Source organism: Oncorhynchus mykiss, chromosome 8 (genome assembly GCF_057628025.1).
Source record: "Oncorhynchus mykiss isolate SJ-2025 chromosome 8, ASM5762802v1, whole genome shotgun sequence".
Taxonomy (NCBI): domain Eukaryota; kingdom Metazoa; phylum Chordata; class Actinopteri; order Salmoniformes; family Salmonidae; genus Oncorhynchus; species Oncorhynchus mykiss.
Genome location: NC_143029.1, coordinates 89,967,434 through 89,995,110, shown reverse-complemented (window position 1 = coordinate 89,995,110; position 27,677 = coordinate 89,967,434). Strand labels below are relative to the sequence as shown.

Sequence of the window (27,677 nt, the reverse complement as noted above, 5' to 3'; positions counted from 1 at the left end):
GGTAGTAGCTCCTTTCTCTCTAAGCTAGGTGGTAGTAGCTTATTATAAGGTCGTTGGTAGTAGTTCTCTATAAACTAGGTGGTAGTAGCTCCCTCTACGCTAGGTGGAATTAGCTCCCTCTAAGCTAGGTGTTAGTAGCTCCTTTCCCTGTAAACTAGGTGGAAGCTATCCCTTTCTCTCTAAGATAGGTGGTATTAGCTCCCTCTTAGCTAGTATTAGCTCCATCTTAGCTAGGTAGTATTAGCTCCCTCTTAGCTAGGTAGTATTAGCTCCCTCTTAGCTAGGTAGTATTAGCTCCCTCTAAACTAAGTGGTATTAGCTCCCTCTTAGCTAGGTAGTATTAGCTCCCTCTAAGCTAGGTGGTAGTAGTGTAACAGTATAACTTTAGACCGTCCACTCGCCCGAACCAGGGACCCTCTGCACACATCAACAACAGTCACCCACGAAGCATCGTTACCCATCGCTCCACAAAAGCCGCGGGGGGAACCACTATTTCAAGGTCGCAGAGCAAGTGACGTCACCGATTGAAACGCTATTAGTGCGCACCACCGCTAACTAGCTAGCCATTTCACATCGGTTACACTAGCTCCCTATAAACTAGGTTGTAGTATATATTTTCCCTCATAGCTAGTTGGTGTTAGCTCCCTCTAAACTAAGTGGTAGTAGCTCCCTCTAAGCTAGGTTGTTGTAGATCCTTTCCCTTTAGGCTATGTGGTAGTAGCTCCCTATAAGCTAGGTGATAGTACCTCCCCATAAACTAGGTGGTATTAGCTCCCTATAAACTAGGTGGTAGTAGCTCCCTTTAAACTAGGTGGTAGTAGCTCCTTTCCCTATAATCTAGTTGATAGTACCTCCCTATAAGATAGGTGGTATTAGCTTCCTATAAACTAGGTGGTATTAGCTTCCTATAAACTAGGTGGTATTAGCTTCCTATAAACTAGGTGTTAGTATCTCCCTATAAGCTAGGTGGTAATAGCTCCATTTAAGTTATGTGGTAGTGTTTCCTTTCCCTGTAAGGTAGGTGGTAGTAGCTCCTTTCTCTCTAAGCTAGGTGGTAGTAGCTCCTTTCTCTCTAAGCTAGGTGGTAGTAGCTCCTTTCTCTCTAAGCTAGGTGGTAGTAGCTCATTTCCCTTTAAGTTATGTGGTAGTGTTTCCTTTCCCTGTAAGGTAGGTGGTAGTAGCTCCTTTCTCTCTAAGCTAGGTGGTAGTAGCTCCTTTCTCTCTAAGCTAGGTGGTAGTAGCTCCTTTCCCTTTAAGCTAGGTGGTAGTAGCTCCTTTCTCTCTAAGCTAGGTGGTAGTAGCTCCTTTCCCTTTAAGCTAGGTGGTAGTAGCTCCTTTCCCTCTAAGCTAGGTGGTAGTAGCTCCTTTCGCTCTAAGCTAGGTGGTAGTAGCTCATTTCCCTCTAAGCTAGGTGGTAGTAGCTCCCACAAAGCTAGATGGTAGTAGCTCCCTATAAACTAGGTGGTAGTAGATCCTTTCTCTCTAAGCTAGGTGGTAGTAGCTCCTTTCCCTCTAAGCTAGGTGGTATTAGCTCCCTATAAACTATGTGTTAGTAGCTCCCTATAAACTGGGTGGTAGTAGCTCCCTCTAAGCTAAGTGGTAGTAGCTCCCTCTGAACTAGGTGGTAGTAGCTCCCTCTAAGCTAGGTAGTATTAGCTCCCTCCAAGCTAGGTGGTATTAGCTCCCTCTAAGCAAGGTGGTAGTAGCTCCCTCTAAGCTAGGTGGTAGTAGCTCCCTCTAAGCTAGGTGGTAGTAGCTCCCTCTAAGCTAGGTGGTAGTAGCTCCCTCCAAGCTAGGTGGTAGTATCTCCCTCCAAGCTAAATGGTAGTAGCTCCCTCTAAGCTAGGTGGTAGTAGCTCCCTCCAAGCTAAGTGGTAGTAGCTCCCTCTAAGCTAGGTGGTAGTAGCTCTCTCCAAGCTAAGTGGTAGTAGCTCCCTCTAAGCTAGGTGGTAGTAGCTCCCTATAAACTAGATTGTAGTATATCCTTTCCCTCATAGCTAGTTGGTTTTAGCTCCCTCTGAACTAAGTGGTAGTAGATCCTTTCCCTATAGGCTATGTGGTAGTAGCTCCCTCTAAACTATGTGGTAGTTGCACTCACAGGACAGAAATAATACACATTTTCATCAGCTGTCTGGGTGGCTGGTCTCAGACAATCCCGCAGGTGAAGAAGCCCGATGCCGAGGTCCTGGGCTGCCGTGGTTACAAGTGGTCTGCGGTTGTGAGGCCGGTTGGACGTTCTGCAAAATTCTCTGAAACGACGTTGAAGGAGGCTTATGGTAAATTGAACATTAAATTATATTGCAACAGCTGTGGTGGACATTCCTGCAGTCAGCATGCCAATTGCACGAGACATCTGTGGCATTGTGTTGTGTGAGACAAAACTGCACATTGTAGAGTGGCCTTTTATTGTCCCCAGCACAAGGTGCACCTGTGTAATGATCATGCTATTTTAATCGGCTTCTTGATATGTCACACCTGTCAAGTGGATGGATTATCTTGGCAAAGGAGAAATGCTCACTAACAGGGACTTGGCACAACATTTGAGCGAAATACTTTTTTGTGTGTCCGGCAAATTTCTGGGATAATTTACTTCAGCTCATGAAATCATAACTTGATATGTTACATTCATATTTTTTTAATCAGTATATTAGGGGGTGTTAACTATCTCTGTTCCTGAATTACTCTGAATTGTTCTCCAGTGCATTCAGGTGAAATTAATATTAATAAATGTTATTAAAATAAATTAAGATATTTGCTTAATAAAATGTTAATATGGGGGCAAAATGATACGTTTTACTATACCAGAGCAACAACAAGTAAGTCCAGGTCTTTGTATGTTTACAAAAGGATATAATATTTGCTCTAAATGCGCTTCCCAGAACCCAATTCCTATTCTCCTCCTCGACAAGGATTTAAAAGCATTGGATTGGTGAGGAAATATCCTCCAATACACATTGTTTAAAATCCTTGATGGGGTCGCGTGCTGTGAACGACTGCATGCTTCCGTGAGAAGAGAGGAGGAGGAGGAAAGAGAGCGAGAGGGAGGGGAGGAGAATGAAAATTGGGCTCTGGATGTCACGAAACCCTCTGGACACACGGTTCTGGTTTGGGATAAATTAACACTGTAGTCTTCCCGGCACAGCCAGAAGAGGACTGGCCACCCCACATAGCCTGGTTCCTCTCTACCTGGTACAGCCAGAAGAGGACTGGCCACCCCACATAGCCTGGTTCCTCTTTAGGTTTCTTCCTAGGTTTTGGCCTTTCCAGGGAGTTTTTTCCTAGCCACCGTGCTTCTACACCTGCATTGCTTGCTGTTTGAGGGTTTTAGGCTGGGTTTCTGTACAGCACTTTGAGATATCAGCTGATGTAAAAAGGGCTATATAAAATAAATCTGATTTAGTCTCTGTGTACGTCTCAAATGGCACCAGATTCGGGACGTTACCCGAAAATCTCCCTGAACTAATATTATCCAAAGTTACTGTAATTGAATCAGACACCAGAAAAGAATTCCGTAACTGCTATAGAATGTGTGTGTATTAACACAAATATACATCGTTACAGTCATAACTATTACCATATACTAAAGGAACGCCCTCATGAAAATACATGTACAAACAAAAACATGTACTAACAAAAGAAATCAGATCATAACAATGCCCCCCCCCCCACACAAAAAATCTATTCATCAAATGTTGGTTTATTTTCAAAGTGTAAGAGAACAACGTTTATATGTGCATATATCATAAATGTGTGTCCTAAATATTTTAATTGTGCAACTAGTCAAGCTACAGTATATACAGACGTGGTGTATCGATCGCTCTCTGACGGTAGCTACAGATGTGATACAGATGTGGTATCTCTCTCTGATGACAGGCTAGTGATACAGATGTGGTATCTCTCTCTGATGACAGGCTAGTGATACAGATGTGGTATCTCTCTCTGATGACAGGCTAGTGATACAGATGTGGTATCTCTCTCTGATGACAGGCTAGTGATACAGATGTGGTATCTCTCTCTGATGATAGGCTACTGATACAGATGTGGTATCTCTCTCTGATGACAGGCTAGTGATACAGATGTGGTATCTCTCTCTGATGACAGGCTAGTGATACAGATGTGGTATCTCTCTCTGATGACAGGCTAGTGATACAGATGTGGTATCTCTCTCTGATGACAGGCTAGTGATACAGATGTGGTATCTCTCTCTGATGACAGGCTAGTGATACAGATGTGGTATCTCTCTCTGATGATAGGCTACTGATACAGATGTGGTATCTCTCTCTGATGACAGGCTAGTGATACAGATGTGGTATCTCTCTCTGATGACAGGCTAGTGATACAGATGTGGTATCTCTCTCTGATGACAGGCTAGTGATACAGATGTGGTATCTCTCTCTGATGACAGGCTAGTGATACAGATGTGGTATCTCTCTCTGATGACAGGCTAGTGATACAGATGTGGTATCTCTCTCTGATGATAGGCTACTGATACAGATGTGGTATCTCTCTCTGATGACAGGCTAGTGATACAGATGTGGTATCTCTCTCTGATGACAGGCTAGTGATACAGATGCGGTATCTCTCTCTGATGATAGGCTACTGATACAGATGTGGTATCTCTCTCTGATGACAGGCTAGTGATACAGATGTGGTATCTCTCTCTGATGACAGGCTACTGATACAGATGTGGTATCTCTCTCTGATGACAGGCTAGTGATACAGATGTGGTATCTCTCTCTGATAGGCTACTGATACAGATGTGGTATCTCTCACTGATAGGCTACTGATACAGATGTGGTATCTCTCTCTGATCGGCTAGTGACACTGTATAACAGTAAATCTTGTCGGACTCATGCTGCTTGGGCTGAACAGACAATGAACAGCCCTCCTTCAGACTGCTTGTCAAAGGTCAAGGGTCAAATCCATTCCAATTCCGCAAGCAAACTGAAAATTCCAATAATTCCCAATTTTCCACCATTTGTATTTTCCCCAAAATGAGGATGGAAATTTTGACTTGGAATGTTGGTTTATTTCCAGAACCGACATGGTATTAACCTGTTACCCGGCTGTCTTATCGAAGGCCCAAGACTTTGGTATAACCTGTATGTATCAAAAGCAGAATGGTGACTCCTACAGTGTAACATCAACCAATCATTACAATAAAAACAGCCATTTTAAGATCCACATGTAAAAAGATATACACAACAAAAATGTTATGCAGAGAATCACAATTTTTGTTGTTGTTGTTGTTGTTGTCTTAAAATACAGTAAGGTTAAACAAAAAAAAAAACACTTAAATGTTACTGATATTCAATAAAGTAAAATAAATAAAAGTTATAATAAGAAGTTATAATAAGAAGAACCCTGTCTGTCTAAATAGCAACAAATGTTTTTTTTTTTTTTTTTTAAATGTGAAAAATATACATTAATGGTCGTCGTAGTAGATAGTAGCCTAAACATTATTATTATTATTATTATTTTTCTACATGAAGTGGGGAAAAAACAAAAAACCTAAACAATTCAATAAAATACAATTCAATAGGATCATATTTACTACATGCCCATTATGTCATTACTGTAATGGACACGGTATGATCCCACCATCTTCTCATTGTTACACCTCAGTACATATCATATTCATGTGTTTATGGATGCTTGTGTGTGTGTGTGTGTGCACATGTGTATTCATGAGTGTTAGTGCATGTATGTGTGTGTGTCTGTCACTATATAAGCATGGTGTGTGTGTGTGTGTCTGTGTAACAGTCCGTCCTTACGAATGTGGCCCAGCCTCTAGCTTCCAGTCCCTCTGGCTCTGCGTGTCGGCGTCTCCCTGGATGCCGCCCGGGGCGGCGGTGGCGGCGGCGGCGGGGGACAGCGTTCTGCGCTGGCTGTGCATCGTGTTCCAGTGGCGCTTCAGGTCGGACGCTTTGATGAACGCCTTGTCACAGGAGCCGCAGTTGAAGGGCCTCTCCCCTCGGTGCTGCCGCTCGTGGTCTCGCAGGTGGGACTTGTGCTTGAAGGCCTTTTCACACATCTGGCATCCGAAGGGTCTCTCGTTGCTGTGGACCCTCTCGTGCCGCTTTAAGTCGGGCCCTCGTATGAACGCCTTGCCACAGACCAGGCAGCGGTGCGGTTTAAAGCCCGTGTGGATCTTCAGGTGCTCTTTGAGGTGGGCCTGGGTGGTAAAGGTTTTGGGGCACACCTCGCAAGCGAACGGACGGTGGGCCAGGTGGGACTTGTCTTTCTTGGGGCCGTCTCCGCCTGGTTTCATTCCCGGGTGGATGCCGTCAGAGCGGTGGCCGTACAGCAGGTAGTCAAGCTTCATATCGCTGGAGGAGGAGGACGAGGAGGTCCAGCCGTGGGCGCTGTGGGGGTCTTTAGACATGTTCCCGCCGAAGTGAGGAGGGACCCCGTGAGGCCCCCCGGAGCCCATGGCCTCCATCCCTCCATCGTAGAAGCTGTTCTTCCTCACCTCCTCCATAGCCAGCTCTTTGAGGATGGCGTCCTGGGCTCTCATACCGTCGCCTGGCGCCTGGTTCTCACGACTCAGCTTCATGTTGGGCTCACGTTTCTGCGAACACAGGTTGTCGAGGAACGTGATCCCCAGGACCTGTCCGGAGGACATCATGAGGTTGATGTCCTTTTTGCGGACGGCGAGCCTGGCGGTGTACATGTAATTGAGGACCTCCTCGAAGATGTCTGAACGGATGAAGTCGAGCTCCACGATGGAGTTGTCCACATCGTTCTGTTTTTTAAACAGCTTCTTGAAGTAGATGCTGCAGGCGGCCAGGACACAGCGGTGAGCTCTGAACTCAACGTTTTCCACCACAACCACAACGTCACAGTGGTCCCCTTCCATCCTCTGCTGGTTCAACATCTTCAGGAAACTGGTCTTGTGATCGTAGTCGATGTATTTCAGGAATTCACCCATGATTGCAGGTTTATTTAGATGGTATTTACCTGCAAAAAAAACAAATGCCGTGTCCAATGGTAACTGAAAAAAAAGTGTCTGTTTTCTAATAGTTTTTGGTAAATATAAAAAAGGTTTCGAGTTTTCATTTAATTGGCGTGTCGAATATCAATAATAGCCGAGTGTTACGAATTAATGTAGATTAGTTAGTACACAGTATACACATCGGTATCGATCAAATATATATATATAAATATAATTGTCACACCAAAGCAAACTTCTGAAATGTGTTCGGTCGGCTGTTGCTTCGTATATATATTGTTGTTCGTCGGTTCCCATCCAACAGTGAGAGTATCCACAGCTGACGACGAGACAATAACAGACCGCAGTAACAATGCCAAATCAGTCAAGCAGCAATCGGCTTTTGGGGGAAGGAAAATAAAAACAACACGGAACTGTCGAAAAAAAAAATGCAGGTATCCGCAATAAAATGAAATCCCAACGCATATGGATACAAAACTGTTTTGTACCCAGCGGTGAAAATAAACGGTATTTCTGCGAGTTATAAGGAATTATAAAAACGCCCTTTCGTAGCCAGTTATTTCTGCTACCACTGCTGACCCGTGTACGTTTCACATTTCAGAGAGCCCAGCCATTTTGCCCAGCAAGCCTCCATTAGAAGGTTTTCCTGAACTTTTGTCCAAGTTAAAACACCAAACAGAACAGTTCATTTACACTGGTCGATGAAATGTGTAAATATAAGATTGGTCCCCTTCGAGAAGAAGAAGAAGAAAAAATGTCTATACCAGAAACACGAATCCGGTTTGGTGTTGTCACGCAAGGCTGCAGTCGAAGACGACGCAACAACCCTGGTCTCTCTGCCTCTTCCTCCACCTTGTTGTGACCGTCAGCTCTCAGAGGAAGTGACGCTGGTGTTTCTGCCCTCTGTAGGACTGGAGGGGAATTACAGGCAGGTTCTCTCTACTGTACTCTAACAATGGATGTAAATATGACCCTCATAAATCAACCAAATTAGTCCCCCAACCCCCAAAAACAAAACAAAAAACGGGTAAACTTTCAAGTGCCTTCTGGTAAACTTGATCATGTTTCTTGGGTTCTGAACTGCTCATAACCCCCCCCTCCATCTACATGACTAATTTCCCCCCCATCTACATGACTAGTTCCCCCCCATTCTACATGACTCAGTCCCCCCCCATCTACATGACTCAGTTCCCCCCCATCTACATGACTCAGTTCCCCCCCATTCTACATGGCTCAGTTTCCCCCCCCCCCCATTCTACATGACTCAGTTCCCCCCCATCTACATGACTCAGTCCCCCTTCCATCTACATGACTAATTTCCCCCCCATCTACATGACTCAGTCCCCCCCATCTACATGACTCAGTCCCCCCCCCCCCCATTCTACATGACTCAGTTCCCCCCCATCTACATGACTCAGTCCCCCCTCCATCTACATGACTAATTTCCCCCCCATCTACATGACTCGGTTCCCCCCATCCACATGACTAATTACACCCAATCATCATGACCCCCCCCTATCTACATCACTCAGTTCCCCCAATCCACATGACTAATTACACCCAATCATCATGACTCCCCCCTATCTACATCACTCAGTTCCCACCAATCCACATGCCTAATTCCCCCTATCCACATGACTAATTCCCCTCTTCAACATGACTAATTCCCCCCTTCAACATGACTAATTATCCCCATCAACATGACTAATTATCCCCATCAACATGACTAATTATTCCCATCAACATGACTCATTCCCCCATCAACATGACTCATTCCCCCATCAACATAACTAATTCCCCCCATCTACATGACTCAGTCCCCCTAATTTCCCCCCCATCTACATGACTCAGTCCCCCCCCCATCTACATGACTCAGTTCCCCCCCCCATTCTACATGACTCAGTTCCCCCCCATCTACATGACTCAGTCCCCCCTCCATCTACATGACTAATTTCCCCCCCATCTACATGACTCGGTTCCCCCCATCCACATGACTAATTACACCCAATCATCATGACCCCCCCCTATCTACATCACTCAGTTCCCCCAATCCACATGACTAATTACACCCAATCATCATGACTCCCCCCTATCTACATCACTCAGTTCCCACCAATCCACATGCCTAATTCCCCCTATCCACATGACTAATTCCCCTCTTCAACATGACTAATTCCCCCCTTCAACATGACTAATTATCCCCATCAACATGACTAATTATCCCCATCAACATTACTAATTATTCCCATCAACATGACTCATTCCCCCATCAACATGACTCAGTCCCCCATCAACATAACTAATTCCCCCCATCTACATGACTCAGTCCCCCTTCCATCTACATGACTAATTTCCCCCCCATCTACATGACTCAGCCCCCCCCATCTACATGACTCAGTCCCCCCCCCCCATTCTACATGACTCAGTTCCCCCCCATCTACATGACTCAGTCCCCCCTCCATCTACATGACTAATTTCCCCCCCATCTACATGACTTGGTTCCCCCCCATCCACATGACTAATTACACCCAATCATCATGACCCCCCCCCTATCTACATCACTCAGTTCCCCCAATCCACATGACTAATTACACCCAATCATCATGACTCCCCCCTATCTACATCACTCAGTTCCCACCAATCCACATGCCTAATTCTCCCTATCCACATGACTAATTCCCCTCTTCAACATGACTAATTCCCCCCTTCAACATGACTAATTATCCCCATCAACATGACTAATTATCCCCATCAACATGACTAATTATTCCCATCAACATGACTCATTCCCCCATCAACATAACTAATTCCCCCAATCCACATGACTAATTCCCCCCTTCAACATGACTAATTCCCCCCTTCAACATGACTAATTCCCCAATCCACATGACTAATTCCCCCCTTCAACATGACTAATTCCCCCATCAACACGACTAATTGACTAATTCCCCCCATCAACATGACTAATTCCCCCAATCCACATGACTAATTCCCCCCTTCAAAATGACTAATTCCCCCAATCCACATGACTAATTCCCCCCTTCAACATGACTAATTCCCCCATCAGCATGACTAATTCCCCCATCAACATAACTCATTCCCCCAATCCACATGACTAATTCCCCCCTTCAACATGACTAATTCCCCCAATCCACATGACTAATTCCCCCCTTCAACATGACTAATTCCCCCCTTCAACATTACTAATTCCCCCATCAACATGACTAATTCCCCCATCAACATAACTAATACCCCCAATCCACATGACTAATTCCCCCCTTCAACATGACTAATTCCCCCAATCCACATAACTAATTCCCCCAATCCACATGACTAATTCCCCCCTTCAACATGACTAATTCCCCCAATCCACATGACTAATTCCCCCCTTCAACATGACTAATTCCCCCATCAACATGACTAATCCCCCCTTCAACATGACTCATTAACCATCAACATAACTAATTCCCCCAATCCACTTGGCTGTTTACCCTCGTATACATGACTCATTCCAGCCCCCCTTCTGAATTATTTGTTCCAGCCCCCCTCCTAAATGGCTCATTCCCCCCATCTACATGACTATTTATCCCCATCTACAACACTAATTCCCCCCATCCACATGACTCATTGTCCCCATCTCTATGACTAATCCCCCATCCACATGACTAATCCCTCCATCTACATGACTAATCCCTCCATCTACATGACTAATCCCCCCATCTACATGACTAATCCCCCATCTACATGACTAATCCCCCATCTACATGACTAATCCCCCCATCTACATGACTAATCCCCCATCTACATGACTAATCCCCCATCTACATGACTAATCCCCCATCTACATGACTAATCCCCCCATCAACATGACTAATCCCCCCATCTACATGACTAATCCCTCCATCTACATGACTAATCCCCATCTACATGACTAATCCCTCCATCTACATGACTAATCCCTCCATCTACATGACTAATCCCCCATCTACATGACTAATCCCTCCATCTACATGACTAATCCCTCCATCTACATGACTAATCCCCCCATCTACATGACTAATCTGCCATCTACATGACTAAAAACCCCATCTACATGACTAATCCCCCCATCAACATGACTAATCCCCCATCTACATGACTAATCCCCCCATCTACATGACTAATCCCTCCATCTACACGACTAATCCCTCCATCTACATGACTAATCCCCATCTACATTACTAATCCCCCCACCTACATGACTAATCCCCCCATCTACATGACTAATCCCCCATCTACACGACTAATCCCCCATCTACATGACTAACCCCCATCTACATGACTAATCCCTCCATCTACATGACTAATCCCCCCATCTACATTACTAATCCCTCCATCTACATTACTAATCCCCCATCTACATGACTAATCCCCCATCTACATGACTAATCCCCCATCTACATGACTAATCCCCCATCTACATGACTAATCCCCCATCTACATGACTAATCCCCCATCTACATGACTAATCCCCCATCTACACGACTAATCCCCCATCTACATGACTAATCCCCCATCTACATGACTAATCCCCCCATCTACATGACTAATCCCTCCATCTACATAACTAATCCCTCCATCTACATGACTAATCCCCCATCTACATGACTAATCCCCCCATCTACATAACTAATCCCCCCATCTACATGACTAATCCCCCATCTACATAACTAATCCCCCCACCTACATGACTAATCTTTATTTTGGTCTGTGTTTTGCAATTTAGCTTTTATATGATGTGTACATCAAATAAACCTTACTACATTATCCACTATCATCATGTTCCAACATGTTTTATATTGTATTTTACAAGACAACTATGTAAACTGACCCGTGTACGTTTCACATTTCAGAGAGCCCAGCCATTTTGCCCAGCAAGCCTCCATTAGAAGGTTTTCCTGAACTTTTGTCCAAGTTAAAACACCAAACAGAACAGTTCATTTACACTGGTCGATGAAATGTGTAAATATAAGATTGGTCCCCTTCGAGAAGAAGAAGAAGAAAAAATGTCTATACCAGAAACACGAATCCGGTTTGGTGTTGTCACGCAAGGCTGCAGTCGAAGACGACGCAACAACCCTGGTCTCTCTGCCTCTTCCTCCACCTTGTTGTGACCGTCAGCTCTCAGAGGAAGTGACGCTGGTGTTTCTGCCCTCTGTAGGACTGGAGGGGAATTACAGGCAGGTTCTCTCTACTGTACTCTAACAATGGATGTAAATATGACCCTCATAAATCAACCAAATTAGTCCCCCAACCCCCAAAAACAAAACAAAAAACGGGTAAACTTTCAAGTGCCTTCTGGTAAACTTGATCATGTTTCTTGGGTTCTGAACTGCTCATAACCCCCCCCTCCATCTACATGACTAATTTCCCCCCCATCTACATGACTAGTTTCCCCCCCATTCTACATGACTCAGTCCCCCCCCATCTACATGACTCAGTTCCCCCCCATCTACATGACTCAGTTCCCCCCCATTCTACATGGCTCAGTTTCCCCCCCCCCCATTCTACATGACTCAGTTCCCCCCCATCTACATGACTCAGTCCCCCTTCCATCTACATGACTAATTTCCCCCCCATCTACATGACTCAGTCCCCCCCATCTACATGACTCAGTCCCCCCCCCCCCCATTCTACATGACTCAGTTCCCCCCCATCTACATGACTCAGTCCCCCCTCCATCTACATGACTAATTTCCCCCCCATCTACATGACTCGGTTCCCCCCATCCACATGACTAATTACACCCAATCATCATGACCCCCCCCTATCTACATCACTCAGTTCCCCCAATCCACATGACTAATTACACCCAATCATCATGACTCCCCCCTATCTACATCACTCAGTTCCCACCAATCCACATGCCTAATTCCCCCTATCCACATGACTAATTCCCCTCTTCAACATGACTAATTCCCCCCTTCAACATGACTAATTATCCCCATCAACATGACTAATTATCCCCATCAACATGACTAATTATTCCCATCAACATGACTCATTCCCCCATCAACATGACTCATTCCCCCATCAACATAACTAATTCCCCCCATCTACATGACTCAGTCCCCCTAATTTCCCCCCCATCTACATGACTCAGTCCCCCCCCCATCTACATGACTCAGTTCCCCCCCCCATTCTACATGACTCAGTTCCCCCCCATCTACATGACTCAGTCCCCCCTCCATCTACATGACTAATTTCCCCCCCATCTACATGACTCGGTTCCCCCCATCCACATGACTAATTACACCCAATCATCATGACCCCCCCCTATCTACATCACTCAGTTCCCCCAATCCACATGACTAATTACACCCAATCATCATGACTCCCCCCTATCTACATCACTCAGTTCCCACCAATCCACATGCCTAATTCCCCCTATCCACATGACTAATTCCCCTCTTCAACATGACTAATTCCCCCCTTCAACATGACTAATTATCCCCATCAACATGACTAATTATCCCCATCAACATTACTAATTATTCCCATCAACATGACTCATTCCCCCATCAACATGACTCAGTCCCCCATCAACATAACTAATTCCCCCCATCTACATGACTCAGTCCCCCTTCCATCTACATGACTAATTTCCCCCCCATCTACATGACTCAGCCCCCCCCCATCTACATGACTCAGTCCCCCCCCCCCATTCTACATGACTCAGTTCCCCCCCATCTACATGACTCAGTCCCCCCTCCATCTACATGACTAATTTCCCCCCCATCTACATGACTTGGTTCCCCCATCAACATGACTCAGTCCCCCATCAACATAACTAATTCCCCCCATCTACATGACTCAGTCCCCCTTCCATCTACATGACTAATTTCCCCCCCATCTACATGACTCAGCCCCCCCCCATCTACATGACTCAGTCCCCCCCCCCATTCTACATGACTCAGTTCCCCCCCATCTACATGACTCAGTCCCCCCTCCATCTACATGACTAATTTCCCCCCCATCTACATGACTTGGTTCCCCCCCATCCACATGACTAATTACACCCAATCATCATGACCCCCCCCCTATCTACATCACTCAGTTCCCCCAATCCACATGACTAATTACACCCAATCATCATGACTCCCCCCTATCTACATCACTCAGTTCCCACCAATCCACATGCCTAATTCTCCCTATCCACATGACTAATTCCCCTCTTCAACATGACTAATTCCCCCCTTCAACATGACTAATTATCCCCATCAACATGACTAATTATCCCCATCAACATGACTAATTATTCCCATCAACATGACTCATTCCCCCATCAACATAACTAATTCCCCCAATCCACATGACTAATTCCCCCCTTCAACATGACTAATTCCCCCCTTCAACATGACTAATTCCCCAATCCACATGACTAATTCCCCCCTTCAACATGACTAATTCCCCCATCAACACGACTAATTGACTAATTCCCCCATCAACATGACTAATTCCCCCAATCCACATGACTAATTCCCCCCTTCAAAATGACTAATTCCCCCAATCCACATGACTAATTCCCCCCTTCAACATGACTAATTCCCCCATCAGCATGACTAATTCCCCCATCAACATAACTCATTCCCCCAATCCACATGACTAATTCCCCCCTTCAACATGACTAATTCCCCCAATCCACATGACTAATTCCCCCCTTCAACATGACTAATTCCCCCCTTCAACATTACTAATTCCCCCATCAACATGACTAATTCCCCCATCAACATAACTAATTCCCCCAATCCACATGACTAATTCCCCCCTTCAACATGACTAATTCCCCCAATCCACATAACTAATTCCCCCAATCCACATGACTAATTCCCCCCTTCAACATGACTAATTCCCCCAATCCACATGACTAATTCCCCCCTTCAACATGACTAATTCCCCCATCAACATGACTAATCCCCCCTTCAACATGACTCATTAACCATCAACATAACTAATTCCCCCAATCCACTTGGCTGTTTACCCTCGTATACATGACTCATTCCAGCCCCCCTTCTGAATTATTTGTTCCAGCCCCCCTCCTAAATGGCTCATTCCCCCCATCTACATGACTATTTATCCCCATCTACAACACTAATTCCCCCCATCCACATGACTCATTGTCCCCATCTCTATGACTAATCCCCCATCCACATGACTAATCCCTCCATCTACATGACTAATCCCTCCATCTACATGACTAATCCCCCATCTACATGACTAATCCCCCATCTACATGACTAATCCCCCATCTACATGACTAATCCCCCATCTACATGACTAATCCCCCATCTACATGACTAATCCCCCATCTACATGACTAATCCCCCATCTACATGACTAATCCCCCCATCAACATGACTAATCCCCCCATCTACATGACTAATCCCTCCATCTACATGACTAATCCCCATCTACATGACTAATCCCTCCATCTACATGACTAATCCCTCCATCTACATGACTAATCCCCCATCTACATGACTAATCCCTCCATCTACATGACTAATCCCTCCATCTACATGACTAATCCCCCCATCTACATGACTAATCTTCCATCTACATGACTAAAAACCCCATCTACATGACTAATCCCCCCATCAACATGACTAATCCCCCATCTACATGACTAATCCCCCCATCTACATGACTAATCCCTCCATCTACACGACTAATCCCTCCATCTACATGACTAATCCCCATCTACATTACTAATCCCCCCACCTACATGACTAATCCCCCCATCTACATGACTAATCCCCCATCTACACGACTAATCCCCCATCTACATGACTAACCCCCATCTACATGACTAATCCCTCCATCTACATGACTAATCCCCCATCTACATTACTAATCCCCCCATCTACATTACTAATCCCCCATCTACATGACTAATCCCCCATCTACATGACTAATCCCCCATCTACACGACTAATCCCCCATCTACATGACTAATCCCCCATCTACATGACTAATCCCCCATCTACATGACTAATCCCCCATCTACACGACTAATCCCCCATCTACATGACTAATCCCCCATCTACATGACTAATCCCCCATCTACATGACTAATCCCCCCATCTACACGACTAATCCCCCATCTACACGACTAATCCCCCATCTACATGACTAATCCCCCATCTACATTACTAATCCCCCCATCTACACGACTAATCCCCCATCTACACGACTAATCCCCCATCTACATGACTAATCCCCCATCTACATGACTAATCCCCCATCTACATGACTAATCCCCCATCTACATTACTAATCCCCCACCTACATGACTAATCTTTATTTTGGTCTGTGTTTTGCAATTTAGCTTTTATATGATGTGTACATCAAATAAACCTTACTACATTATCCACTATCATCATGTTCCAACATGTTTTATATTGTATTTTACAAGACAACTATGTAAAGTTGATACATCCACTGAAGACAACACAAACAACTAATAATATAATATAATCAATATTTTATTAAAAAAAAAGAAAATGACAAAATAAAAATCACAATCAAATGCATTTGCCCACGTTTGTATTATTTTGTTGAGTCTGGAACATCACTGTAGATGAATGGTTGTAGCTGTGTTGTGTTGCAGATACTAGACTAAGGAAACTGGCTTAGGGGTGAAGTTTAGCCTAGGTACAGATCTAAGAGTAGCTTCTCCTCCCCACTAATCTTAAACATAAAGTGCAACTGTGACTAACTGTCCAGTGTTTCCAGATTTCTATGAACTATGACCTATAATTAATGACAAGATGAAGGAAAATGTTTTTGTTCCATTTTTTTTAAATTTTTTTTTTATTAAGTATGTTAAAAAGTATATTTTCTGTTTTGGGAATGCCAAATATTAATGCAAGTAGACCTCTGATTGGCCAGCGCATCCTCCTCAAGAGGATGACATCATCCTCTGAGGAAATCGCAAGTATTTTTGAAACAGTCTGAGATGGATTTATATTTTTTTAAATCACCAATTTATGGCCACAAATACAGTATATTTTTTATTTATTTAACTTGGCAAGTCAGTTAAGAACCCATTCTTATTTTCAACGACGTCCTAGGAACAGTGGGTTAACTGCCTTGTTCAGGGGCAGAATGACAGATTTTTACCTTGTCAGCTCGGAGGATTCTATCTAGCAACCTTTCGGTTAGTGGCCCAACTGCTCTAACCACTAGGCTACCTGCCGCCCCCACACTCTAACCACTAGTCTACCTGCTGACCCTACACTCTAACCACTAGTCTACCTGCCGACCCTACACTCTAACCACTAGTCTACCTGCCGCCCCTACACTCTAACCACTAGGCCACCTGCCGCCCCTACACTCTAACCACTAGTCTACCTGCCGTCCCTCCACTCTAACCACTAGGCTACCTGCCGTCCCTACACTCTAACCACTAGTCTACCTGCCGCCCCTACACTCTAACCACTAGTCTATCTGCCGACCCTACACTCTAACCACTAGTCTACCTGCTGACCCTACACTCTAACCACTAGTCTACCTGCCGACCCTACACTCTAACCACTAGTCTACCTGCCGCCCCTACACTCTAACCACTAGGCCACCTGCCGCCCCTACACTCCAACCACTAGTCTACCTGCCTCCCCTACACTCTAACCACTAGTCTACCTGCCGACCCTACACTCTAACCACTAGTCTACCTGCCGCCCCTACACTCTAACCACTAGGCCACCTGCCGCCCCTACACTCTAACCACTAGTCTACCTGCCTCCCCTACACTCTAACCACCTGGCTACCTACACTCTAAACACTAGGCTACCTGCCACCCCTACACTCTAAACTCTAGGCTACCTGCCTCCTCTACACTCTAACCACTAGGTTCTTTAGGGGGTACTATTACTGACCAGGACCCATGTCTCAAATATAGCCTGGATGCTAGACTGTTTGTGCTATCATACCAACTCAATTATTGTCATGCCAAACAATTAGTGATAAGGAGTTGGCAAGAGCACAAAGAGACTGGCATGCAGGCTGTCTCAAATATAGCCTGGGTGATAGACTGGCACGCACACTGTCTCAAATATAGCCTGGGTGCTAGACTGGCACACAGGCTGTCTCAAATATAGCCTGGGTGATAGACTGGCACACAGGCTGTCTCAAATATAGCCTGGGTGCTAGACTGGCACACAGGCTGTCTCAAATATAGCCTGGGTGATAGACTGGCATGCACACTGTCTCAAATATAGCCTGGGTGCTAGACTGGCACACTGTCTCAAATATAGCCTGGGTGCTAAACTGGCACACTGGCACACTGTCTCAAATATAGCCTGGGTGCTAAACTGGCACACTGGCACACTGTCTCAAATATGCTGAATCAAATGATTCAAATCAGTGATTCAAATATTCTGAATCAAATGACTCAAATCTATCATTTAAATGATTCAAATCAATGATTCAAATAGCTGAATCATTTGATCCATGGAGGATGGGAAGATACGGACAAATCCGTATAATTGTCCTTATTTTCCCATTCTCCATGGATCATTGACAAAGAAAATTGACAAATAAAAATAAAAAAAATGAATAAAATAATTTGTAACTGAATATGGAAGATATAAATCTGCCTTAGTTTGTATTGTTTTGTTGCCTTAGGAAAGCACATGTACGTACAATACCATGTTGAACTAATATATGTCTATTTCTAACTGTAAATCTCTGAGGTGTGAAGGAGTGGAGAAGGTGTTGGCTCTATTTGCTAGGTTATTATAATGTTGTGCCCCTCCAATGTGTCACAAACAGCCGACAGCAGTTTACCCGTTTGGAGTGACGTTTTATTTATTTATTTATTTCATAAATAAAAATAAACAATGCCGCTACAATAATTACTGTTAAATTATAATTTTAAAACTCATCCAAAATCGATAATAAGGTGGTGAATGAATCAATCGTTTTGGCCTATTGTAGAGTTCAGTGTGGTGGGAGGTGGATAAATTAACCTGTTTGTTTATCATCTGACAGTATGGGAGTAGTAATCTGATATCATTGTTTATCATCTGACAGTATGGGAGTAGTAATCTGATATCATTGTTTATCATCTGACAGTATGGGAGTAGGAATCTGATATCATTGTTTATAATATGACAGTATGGGAGTAGTAATCTGATATCATTGTTTATCATCTGACAGTATGGGAGTAGTAATCTGATATCATTGTTTATAATATGACAGTATGGGAGTAGTAATCTGATATCATTGTTTATCATCTGACAGTATGGGAGTAGGAATCTGATATCATTGTTTATTATCTGAGAGTATGGGAGTAGGAATCTGATATCATTGTTTATCATCTGACAGTATGGGAGTAGGAATCTGATATCATTGTTTATAATCTGACAGTATGGGAGTAGTAATCTGATATCATTGTTTATAATCTGACAGTATGGGAGTAGTAATCTGATATCATTGTTTATAATCTGACAGTATGGGAGTAGTAATCTGATATCATTGTTTATAATCTGACAGTATGGGAGTAGTAATCTGATATCATTGTTTATAATATGACAGTATGGGAGTAGTAATCTGATATCATTGTTTATCATCTGACAGTATGGGAGTAGGAATCTGATATCATTGTTTATAATCTGACAGTATGGGAGTAGTAATCTGATATCATTGTTTATAATATGACAGTATGGGAGTAGTAATCTGATATTATTGTTTATAATATGACAGTATGGGAGTAGGAATCTGATATCATTGTTTATCATCTGACAGTATGGGAGTAGTAATCTGATATCATTGTTTATCATCTGACAGTATGGGAGTAGGAATCTGATATCATTGTTTATAATATGACAGTATGGGAGTAGGAATCTGATATCATTGTTTATCATCTGACAGTATGGGAGTAGGAATCTGATATCATTGTTTATAATATGACAGTATGGGAGTAGGAATCTGATATCATTGTTTATAATATGACAGTATGGGAGTAGGAATCTGATATCATTGTTTATCATCTGACAGTATGGGAGTAGGAATCTGATATCATTGTTTATAATATGACAGTATGGGAGTAGTAATCTGATATCATTGTTTATCATCTGACAGTATGGGAGTAGTAATCTGATATCATTGTTTATAATATGACAGTATGGGAGTAGTAATCTGATATCATTGTTTATAATATGACAGTATGGGAGTAGGAATCTGATATCATTGTTTATTATCTGAGAGTATGGGAGTAGGAATCTGATATCATTGTTTATCATCTGACAGTATGGGAGTAGGAATCTGATATCATTGTTTATAATCTGACAGTATGGGAGTAGTAATCTGATATCATTGTTTATAATCTGACAGTATGGGAGTAGTAATCTGATATCATTGTTTATAATATGACAGTATGGGAGTAGTAATCTGATATCATTGTTTATCATCTGACAGTATGGGAGTAGTAATCTGATATCATTGTTTATAATATGACAGTATGGGAGTAGTAATCTGATTTCATTGTTTATCATCTGACAGTATGGGAGTAGGAATCTGATACCATTGTTTATAATCTGACAGTATGGGAGTAGTAATCTGATATCATTGTTTATAATCTGACAGTATGGGAGTAGTAATCTGATATCATTGTTTATAATCTGACAGTATGGGAGTAGTAATCTGATATCATTGTTTATAATCTGACAGTATGGGAGTAGTAATCTGATATCATTGTTTATAATATGACAGTATGGGAGTAGTAATCTGATTTCATTGTTTATCATCTGACAGTATGGGAGTAGGAATCTGATATCATTGTTTATAATCTGACAGTATGGGAGTAGTAATCTGATATCATTGTTTATAATATGACAGTATGGGAGTAGTAATCTGATATTATTGTTTATAATATGACAGTATGGGAGTAGGAATCTGATATCATTGTTTATCATCTGACAGTATGGGAGTAGTAATCTGATATCATTGTTTATCATCTGACAGTATGGGAGTAGGAATCTGATATCATTGTTTATAATATGACAGTATGGGAGTAGGAATCTGATATCATTGTTTATCATCTGACAGTATGGGAGTAGGAATCTGATATCATTGTTTATAATATGACAGTATGGGAGTAGGAATCTGATATCATTGTTTATAATATGACAGTATGGGAGTAGGAATCTGATATCATTGTTTATCATCTGACAGTATGGGAGCAGGAATCTGATATCATTGTTTATAATCTGACAGTATGGGAGTAGTAATCTGATATCATTGTTTATTATCTGACAGTATGGGAGTAGGAATCTGATATCATTGTTTATAATATGACAGTATGGGAGTAGTGATCTGATATCATTGTTTATAATCTGACAGTATGGGAGTAGTAATCTGATATCATTGTTTATAATCTGACAGTATGGGAGTAGTAATCTGATATCATTGTTTATTATCTGACAGTATGGGAGTAGTAATCTGATATCATTGTTTATAATCTGACAGTATGGGAGTAGTAATCTGATATCATTGTTTATAATCTGACAGTATGGGAGTAGTAATCTGATATCATTGTTTATAATCTGAGAGTATGGGAGTAGGAATCTGATATCATTGTTTATTATCTGACAGTATGGGAGTAGTAATCTGATATAATTATTTTTCATAATAATGCTAAACTGCTTAGTTTTGCTCATGCAATATGCATGTTGATAATCACAGATGAGACTGATGATGGGAATGTTAAACTCTAACGACATAATTTGAATTTTTGACATCAATGGATGATTTTTTGACATCAATGGATGATTTTTCACAAAGTCCAAGTTAAGCACATGGATCGGGCCCCATTGAGAGCAAAGCATAGAATTACAATCTATCATGCCATCATGGACTGGAATGGGGAGGTTTCGTTCTATAGGTTATATTTCTACGGAGCAGAGTCCGTCTGTAGAACAATAGGCTGGCTCTATAGTCTCTACTGTAGTTATAACAGGCCCAGCAGGCGGGGGCAGTAATGTAATGAGGTCCATCATGACGTTGGAGGAGGTTGGGAGGGCGAGTCCTTCTACCAGGCGGGATATATAGAGCTGTCCTTACTCCTAAAAACAGAGACAGAGAGAAACAGTCTCGGTTAGTACATTCCCTCGCATTGGGAGCCACGTAGGAAACGGCACAGTATCGGAGGCAGATTAGGAGAGCCTGAGGCCATGGCAGAGCCATGCTGATGCTTTCTCTCTGTAAATTACCGTGCGAACATAACACAGTGCAGGATACTGGAATTGGAAAGAGGTCAGCTCATTTAAGGGCCAGTGTACCGGACATAGATGAATCCTGGACTAAAGCAAGCATCTCTCTCTTTGAAAGTACATTTGGGGTCCAGTACTAGACTTAATCTGTGTCCAAGAAACCGATCCTTAATGTTTTGGAAATGTTAATGATGCTGACTGACGGACAGTAACAGCACGGGAAGCACGCATGGCACGGCAGCACACGCAGGGCTGACCTCACAGAGCTGAGGACAAGGCCATGGAGACCTCACAGAGCTGAGGACAAGGCCATGGAGACCTCACAGAGCTGAGGACAAGGCCATGGAGACCTCACAGAGCTGAGGACAAGGCCATGGAGACCTCACATAGCTGAGGACAAGGCCATAGAGACCTCACAGAGCTGAGGACAAGGCCATGGAGACCTCACAGAGCTGAGGACAAGGCCATAGAGACCTCACAGAGCTGAGGACAAGGCCATAGAGACCTCACAGAGCTGAGGACAAGGCCATAGAGACCTCACAGAGCTGAGGACAAAGCCATAGAGACCTCACATAGCTGAGGACAAGGCCAGGGAGACCTCACAGAGATGAGGACAAGGCCATAGAGACCTCACAGAGCTGAGGACAAGGCCATAGAGACCTCACAGAGCTGAGGACAAGGCCATGGAGACCTCACAGAGCTGAGGACAAGGCCATAGAGACCTCACAGAGCTGAGGACAAGGCCATAGAGACCTCACAGAGCTGAGGACAAGGCCATAGAGACCTCACAGAGCTGAGGACAAGGCAATGGAGATCTCACAGAGCTCAGGACAAGGCCATGGAGACCTCACATAGTTGAGGACAAGGCCATGGAGACCTCACAGAGCTGAGGACAAGGCCATAGAGACCTCACAGAGCTGAGGACAAGGCAATGGAGATCTCACAGAGCTCAGGACAAGGCCATGGAGACCTCACAGAGCTGAGGACAAGGCCATGGAGACCTCACAGAGCTGAGGACAAGGCCATAGAGAACTCACAGAGCTGAGGACAAGGCCATGGAGACCTCACAGAGCTGAGGACAAGGCCATAGAGACCTCACAGAGCTGAGGACAAGGCCATGGAGACCTCACAGAGCTGAGGACAAGGCCATAGAGACCTCACAGAGCTGAGGACAAGGCCATAGAGACCTCACAGAGCTGAGGACAAGGCCATGGAGACCTCACAGAGATGAGGACAAGGCCATGGTAACCTCACAGTCTCGTAATGAGTCATGCAAACCAGACACGCACACACACACACACACACACACACACACACACACACACACACACACACACACACACACACACACACACACACACACACACACACACACAGGTTTATTATTTCATTCAGAAGCTAATGACCAGGGCTCATAGGATGTAGTGCACTACTTGTGACCAGGACCCATAGGATGTAGTGCACTACTTGTGACCAGGACCCATAGGATGTAGTGCACTACTTCTACCAGGGCCCATAGGCCCATACATTCTACCAGGCCCTTCTACCATACATTTCCTGTGTGCATACATTTCCTGTGTGTATACATTGGCTGAGTGATTTCAATGCATTTGCCAGAGTCTCCAAGTGGCAAACTCAGCCGGGAAGGACAGCAGATGCATAGATTTGACGGCTAGATGGTACAGTGTCTTCACACAGTATTATGTACCCAATTACTTTTCTTCCACATTTTTGTTGTGTTACAAAAGTGAGATTAAAAATGGATTTAATTGTCACTTTTTTTTTGTCAATGATTTACACACACAAAAAAAAAAACTCTGTAATGTCAAAGTGTAAGAAAAACAATTCTAACATTTGTAAAGAAAACTTAAATAAAATAAAATAAAGGCTAATACACATTGATTAGATTAGTATTCAACCCCCTGAAATCAATACATGTTAGAGTCACCTTTGGCAGCGATTAACAGCTTGTTTGTCTTTCTTGTAAAGTCTCTAAGAGGTTTGCACACCTGAAGTGTGGGAGGAGTGGGAGGAGGGGGGGGGGGGGGGGGGTGAGTCAGGCATGTCACGAGGAGAGAGGGAGGGATGTTATGTACATGTTAGGTGGGGAGTGGAAGTCAGCGAGTGTGACTATTGGCTATAAGGTAGCTGGAACTTAGTACTTAGCTAGAAACTAGTACACTAGTTACATCACGTCTGTCACATATTAATAGATACATATATGGATGCATGGTATGTACAGTGCTTAGGGAGATAATATTTAGACCCCTTGACTTTTTCCACATTTTGTTACGTTACAGCCTTATTCTAAAATGGATGAAATCATTTCGCCCCCCCGTCAGCAATCTACACACAATGCCACATAATTACAAAGCTAAACATTTTTTTTTTTTTTGAAAAGTTGGTAAATGTATGAAAAAAAAAAAAAGTGAAATAGCTTATTTACATACGTCAAATCAAATCAAATCAAATATATTTATATAGCCTTTCGTACATCAGCTGATATCTCAAAGTGCTGTACAGAAACCCAGCCTAAAACCCCAAACATCAAACAATGCAGGTGTAGAAGCACGGTGGCTAGGAAAAACTCCCTAGAAAGGCAGGAAACTAGGAAGAAACCTAGAGAGGAACCAGGCTATGAGGGGTGGCCTGTCCTCTTCTGTATTCAGACCCTTTGTTATGAGACTTGAGTTCAGGTGCATCCTGTTTCCATTGATCATCCTTGAGACGTTTGATTGGAGTCCACCTGTGGTAAATTCAATTGATTGGACATGATTTGGAAAGGCACACACCTGTCTATATAAGGTCCCACAGTTGACAGTGCATGTCAGAGCAAAAACCAAGCCATGAGGTGGAAGAAATTGTCCGAAAAGCTCTGAGACAGGATTGTGTCGAGGCACAGATCTGGGGAAGGGTACCAAAACATTTCTGCAGCATTGAAGGTCCCCAAGAACACAGTGGCCTACATCATTTTGAAATGGAAGAAGTTTGGAACCACCAAGACTCTTCTTAGAGCTGGCTACCTGGCCAAACTGAGCAATCGGGGGAGAAGGGCCTTGGTCAGGGAGGTGACCAAAAACCCGATGGTCACTCTGACAGAGCCCTAGAGTGGAAATGGGCGAACCTTGCAGAAGGACAACCATCCCTGCAGCACTCCACCAATCAGGCCTTTATGGTAGAGTGGCCAGACGGTAGCCACTAATCAGTAAAAGGCACATGACAGCCCGCTTGGAGTTTGCAAAAAGGCACCTAAAGAATCTCAGAACATGAGAAACAAGATTCTCTGGTCTGATGAAACCAAGATTGAACTCTTTGGCCTGAATGTCAATCGTCACGTCTGGAGGAAACCTGGCACCATCCCTACGGTGAAGCATGGTGGTGGCAGCATTCCTACGGTGAAGCATGGTGGTGGAAGCATCATGTTGAGCTGATGTTTTTCAGAGGAAGGGACTGAGAGACTAGTGAGGATGGAGGCAAGATGAACGGAGCAAAGAACAGAGTGATCCTTGATGAAAACCTGCTCCAGAGCGCTCAGAACCTCAGACTGGGGGAGAAAGTTCACCTTCCAACAAGACAACGACGCTAAGCACACAGCCAAGACAACGACGCTAAGCACACAGCCAAGACAACGACGCTAAGCACACAGCCAAGACAACGCAGGAGTGGCTCCGGGACAAGTCTCTGAATGTGTTCTGCCGAAGTCGATGCCTCTCCTTGTTCGGGCGGTGTGCGGCTGTCGACGTCACCCGTCTTCTAGCCATCGCTGATCCATTTTTAGATTTTCCATTTGTGTTGTCTTGTTTTCCCACACACCTGGTTCCATTTCATTTGTTGTGTATTTAGCTGTTATCTGTTTTTCCCCCATGTCTTTGTGCGTGATTGTTTATTTGTTAGGTCGGTATGTTTCCGGCTGGTTTATTCCCGGGTGCTGTTTCACCCGTGTTTAGTGTGACAACCGTTCTTTTTGTTCGCACATTGGGTAGGTTACTTTGTGCATTTGCCTTTTTTTATTAAATTAAAATGTATTATTTTATTTTATTAAAGTGCGTTTTTCACTCATCCCTGCACTCCTGCGCCTGACTTCATGCATCAGCTACCCCCACCGCCTGACAGAATGTCCTTGAGTGGCCCAGCCTGAGCCCGGACTTGAACCCGATCGAACATCTCTGGAGAGACGGAGAGAGAAACTCCCCAAATACAGGTGTGCCAAGCTGGTAGCGTCATAGCCAAGAAGACTGGAGGCTGTAATCGCTGACAAAGGCGCTTCAACAAAGTACTGAGTAAAGGGTCTGAATACTTATGGAAATGTGATATTTCAGTTTTTTTTTTAAATAATGCAAAAAATTGTAAAAACCTGCTTTTGCTTTTGTCATTATGGGATATATATATATATATTGTGTGTAGATTGATGAGGAAAAACTGTATGTCTGTTGTCACTATTAGAAAGAGAGAGAGGTTAAGTGTTTGGGAAGTTTAACATAATCTTCAGCATTCAATCGATTTCTATTTGAAATCCTCATCCATTTATATTAAACAGATCTATAAGAAAGAGAGAAAGAAAGTGAGACAGAGAAGGGTAGAAAGAGATGCAGAGAATTGCAGAACGAGAGAGACAGAGACAGAAAGTGGGCAAGACAGAGAGAGAGATTCAGAAAGAGAGAGACAGTGAGATGCAGAAAGAGAGAGACAGTGAGATGCAGAAAGAGAGGGACAGAGAGAGACAGAAAGAGAGGGACAGAGAGTGACAGAAAGAGAGGGACAGAGAGATGTAGAAAGAGAGACAGAGATTCAGAAAGAGAGAGACAGAGAGATTCAGAAAGAGAGAGACAGAGATTCAGAAAGAGACAGAGAGATTCAGAAAGAGACAGAGAGATTCAGAAAGAAACAGAGAGAGAGAGATGTAGAAAGAGAGAGACAGAGAGATTCAGAAATAGAGAGGCAGAGAGATCCAGAAAGAGAGAGACAGAGAGATTCAGAAAGAGACAGAGAGATTCAGAAAGAGACAGAGAGAGAGATGTAGAAAGAGAGAGACAGAGAGATTCAGAAAGAGAGAGACAGAGATTCAGAAAGAGAGATAGTGAGATGCAGAAAGAGAGAGACAGAGAGATTCAGAAAGAGAGATAGTGAGATGCAGAAAGAGAGAGACAGAGATTCAGAAAGAGAGAGACAGAGATTCAGAAAGAGAGAGACAGAGAGATTCAGAAAGAGAGAGACAGAGAGATTCAGAAAGAGAGGGACAGAGAGACAGAGAGAGAAAGACAGAGAAAGACAGAGAGGGACAGCGAGACAGAGAGACAGCGAGAGAGACAGAGACCTGATCAGGGTAAATATCTCCTGCTTCTCTGGTGATGACAATCCTCTCCTCTGGTTTCAGAGATCCCTCCTTTAATCGTCTGGTAGCAAAAAGGGTGAGTAAGGAATGTGGTACTGGACAGATGGGTTAGTATTATAGATGTGGTACTGGACAGATGGGT

General features: G+C 43.7%; 2 protein-coding genes across 4 annotated transcripts in view; both read right to left on the bottom strand.

Annotated features, from left to right (window-relative positions):
* Positions 1-3,516: 3,516 nt before the first annotated feature.
* LOC110512127 (zinc finger and BTB domain-containing protein 14) lies at positions 3,517-12,165 on the bottom strand. 3 transcript variants are annotated; one of them, XM_036986649.2, is made up of 3 exons: positions 12,008-12,165; positions 7,717-7,863; positions 3,517-6,960 (listed from the first exon to the last, which is right to left on the bottom strand). In XM_036986649.2, the coding sequence occupies exon 3, from the start codon at positions 6,929-6,931 to the stop codon at positions 5,771-5,773; it is 1,161 nt and encodes a 386-aa protein (XP_036842544.2). In that variant the 5' UTR covers positions 6,932-6,960; positions 7,717-7,863; positions 12,008-12,165; the 3' UTR covers positions 3,517-5,770. The 3 variants fall into 3 exon arrangements, with proteins under 3 accessions (XP_036842544.2, XP_090039061.1, XP_036842543.2); XM_090182935.1 differs by having other exon boundaries at positions 11,823-12,058; XM_036986648.2 differs by lacking the exon at positions 12,008-12,165 and having other exon boundaries at positions 7,179-7,835.
* A 6,608-nt stretch (positions 12,166-18,773) lies between these two features.
* The window catches only part of LOC110512128 (uncharacterized), a 101,123-nt gene continuing 92,219 nt past the window's right edge, over positions 18,774-27,677 (bottom strand). The window contains exon 20 of the mRNA XM_090182934.1: positions 18,774-22,056. The gene's annotated coding sequence lies outside the window, so the exon portion shown is untranslated. The remainder of the gene's footprint in view (positions 22,057-27,677) is intronic.

Coding starts and splice junctions, on each gene's coding strand:
- LOC110512127 (XM_090182935.1), bottom strand. CDS start 11,877: ATGGAGGCTTGCTGGGCAAAATGGCTGGGCTCTCTGAAATGTGAAACG. Junction 7,864..11,822: donor GAAATGTGAAACGTACACGG/GTCAGTTTACAT, acceptor ATTCCCCTCCAG/TCCTACAGAGGGCAGAAACA. Junction 6,961..7,716: donor AAACCGGATTCGTGTTTCTG/GTATAGACATTT, acceptor TTTTTTTTGCAG/GTAAATACCATCTAAATAAA.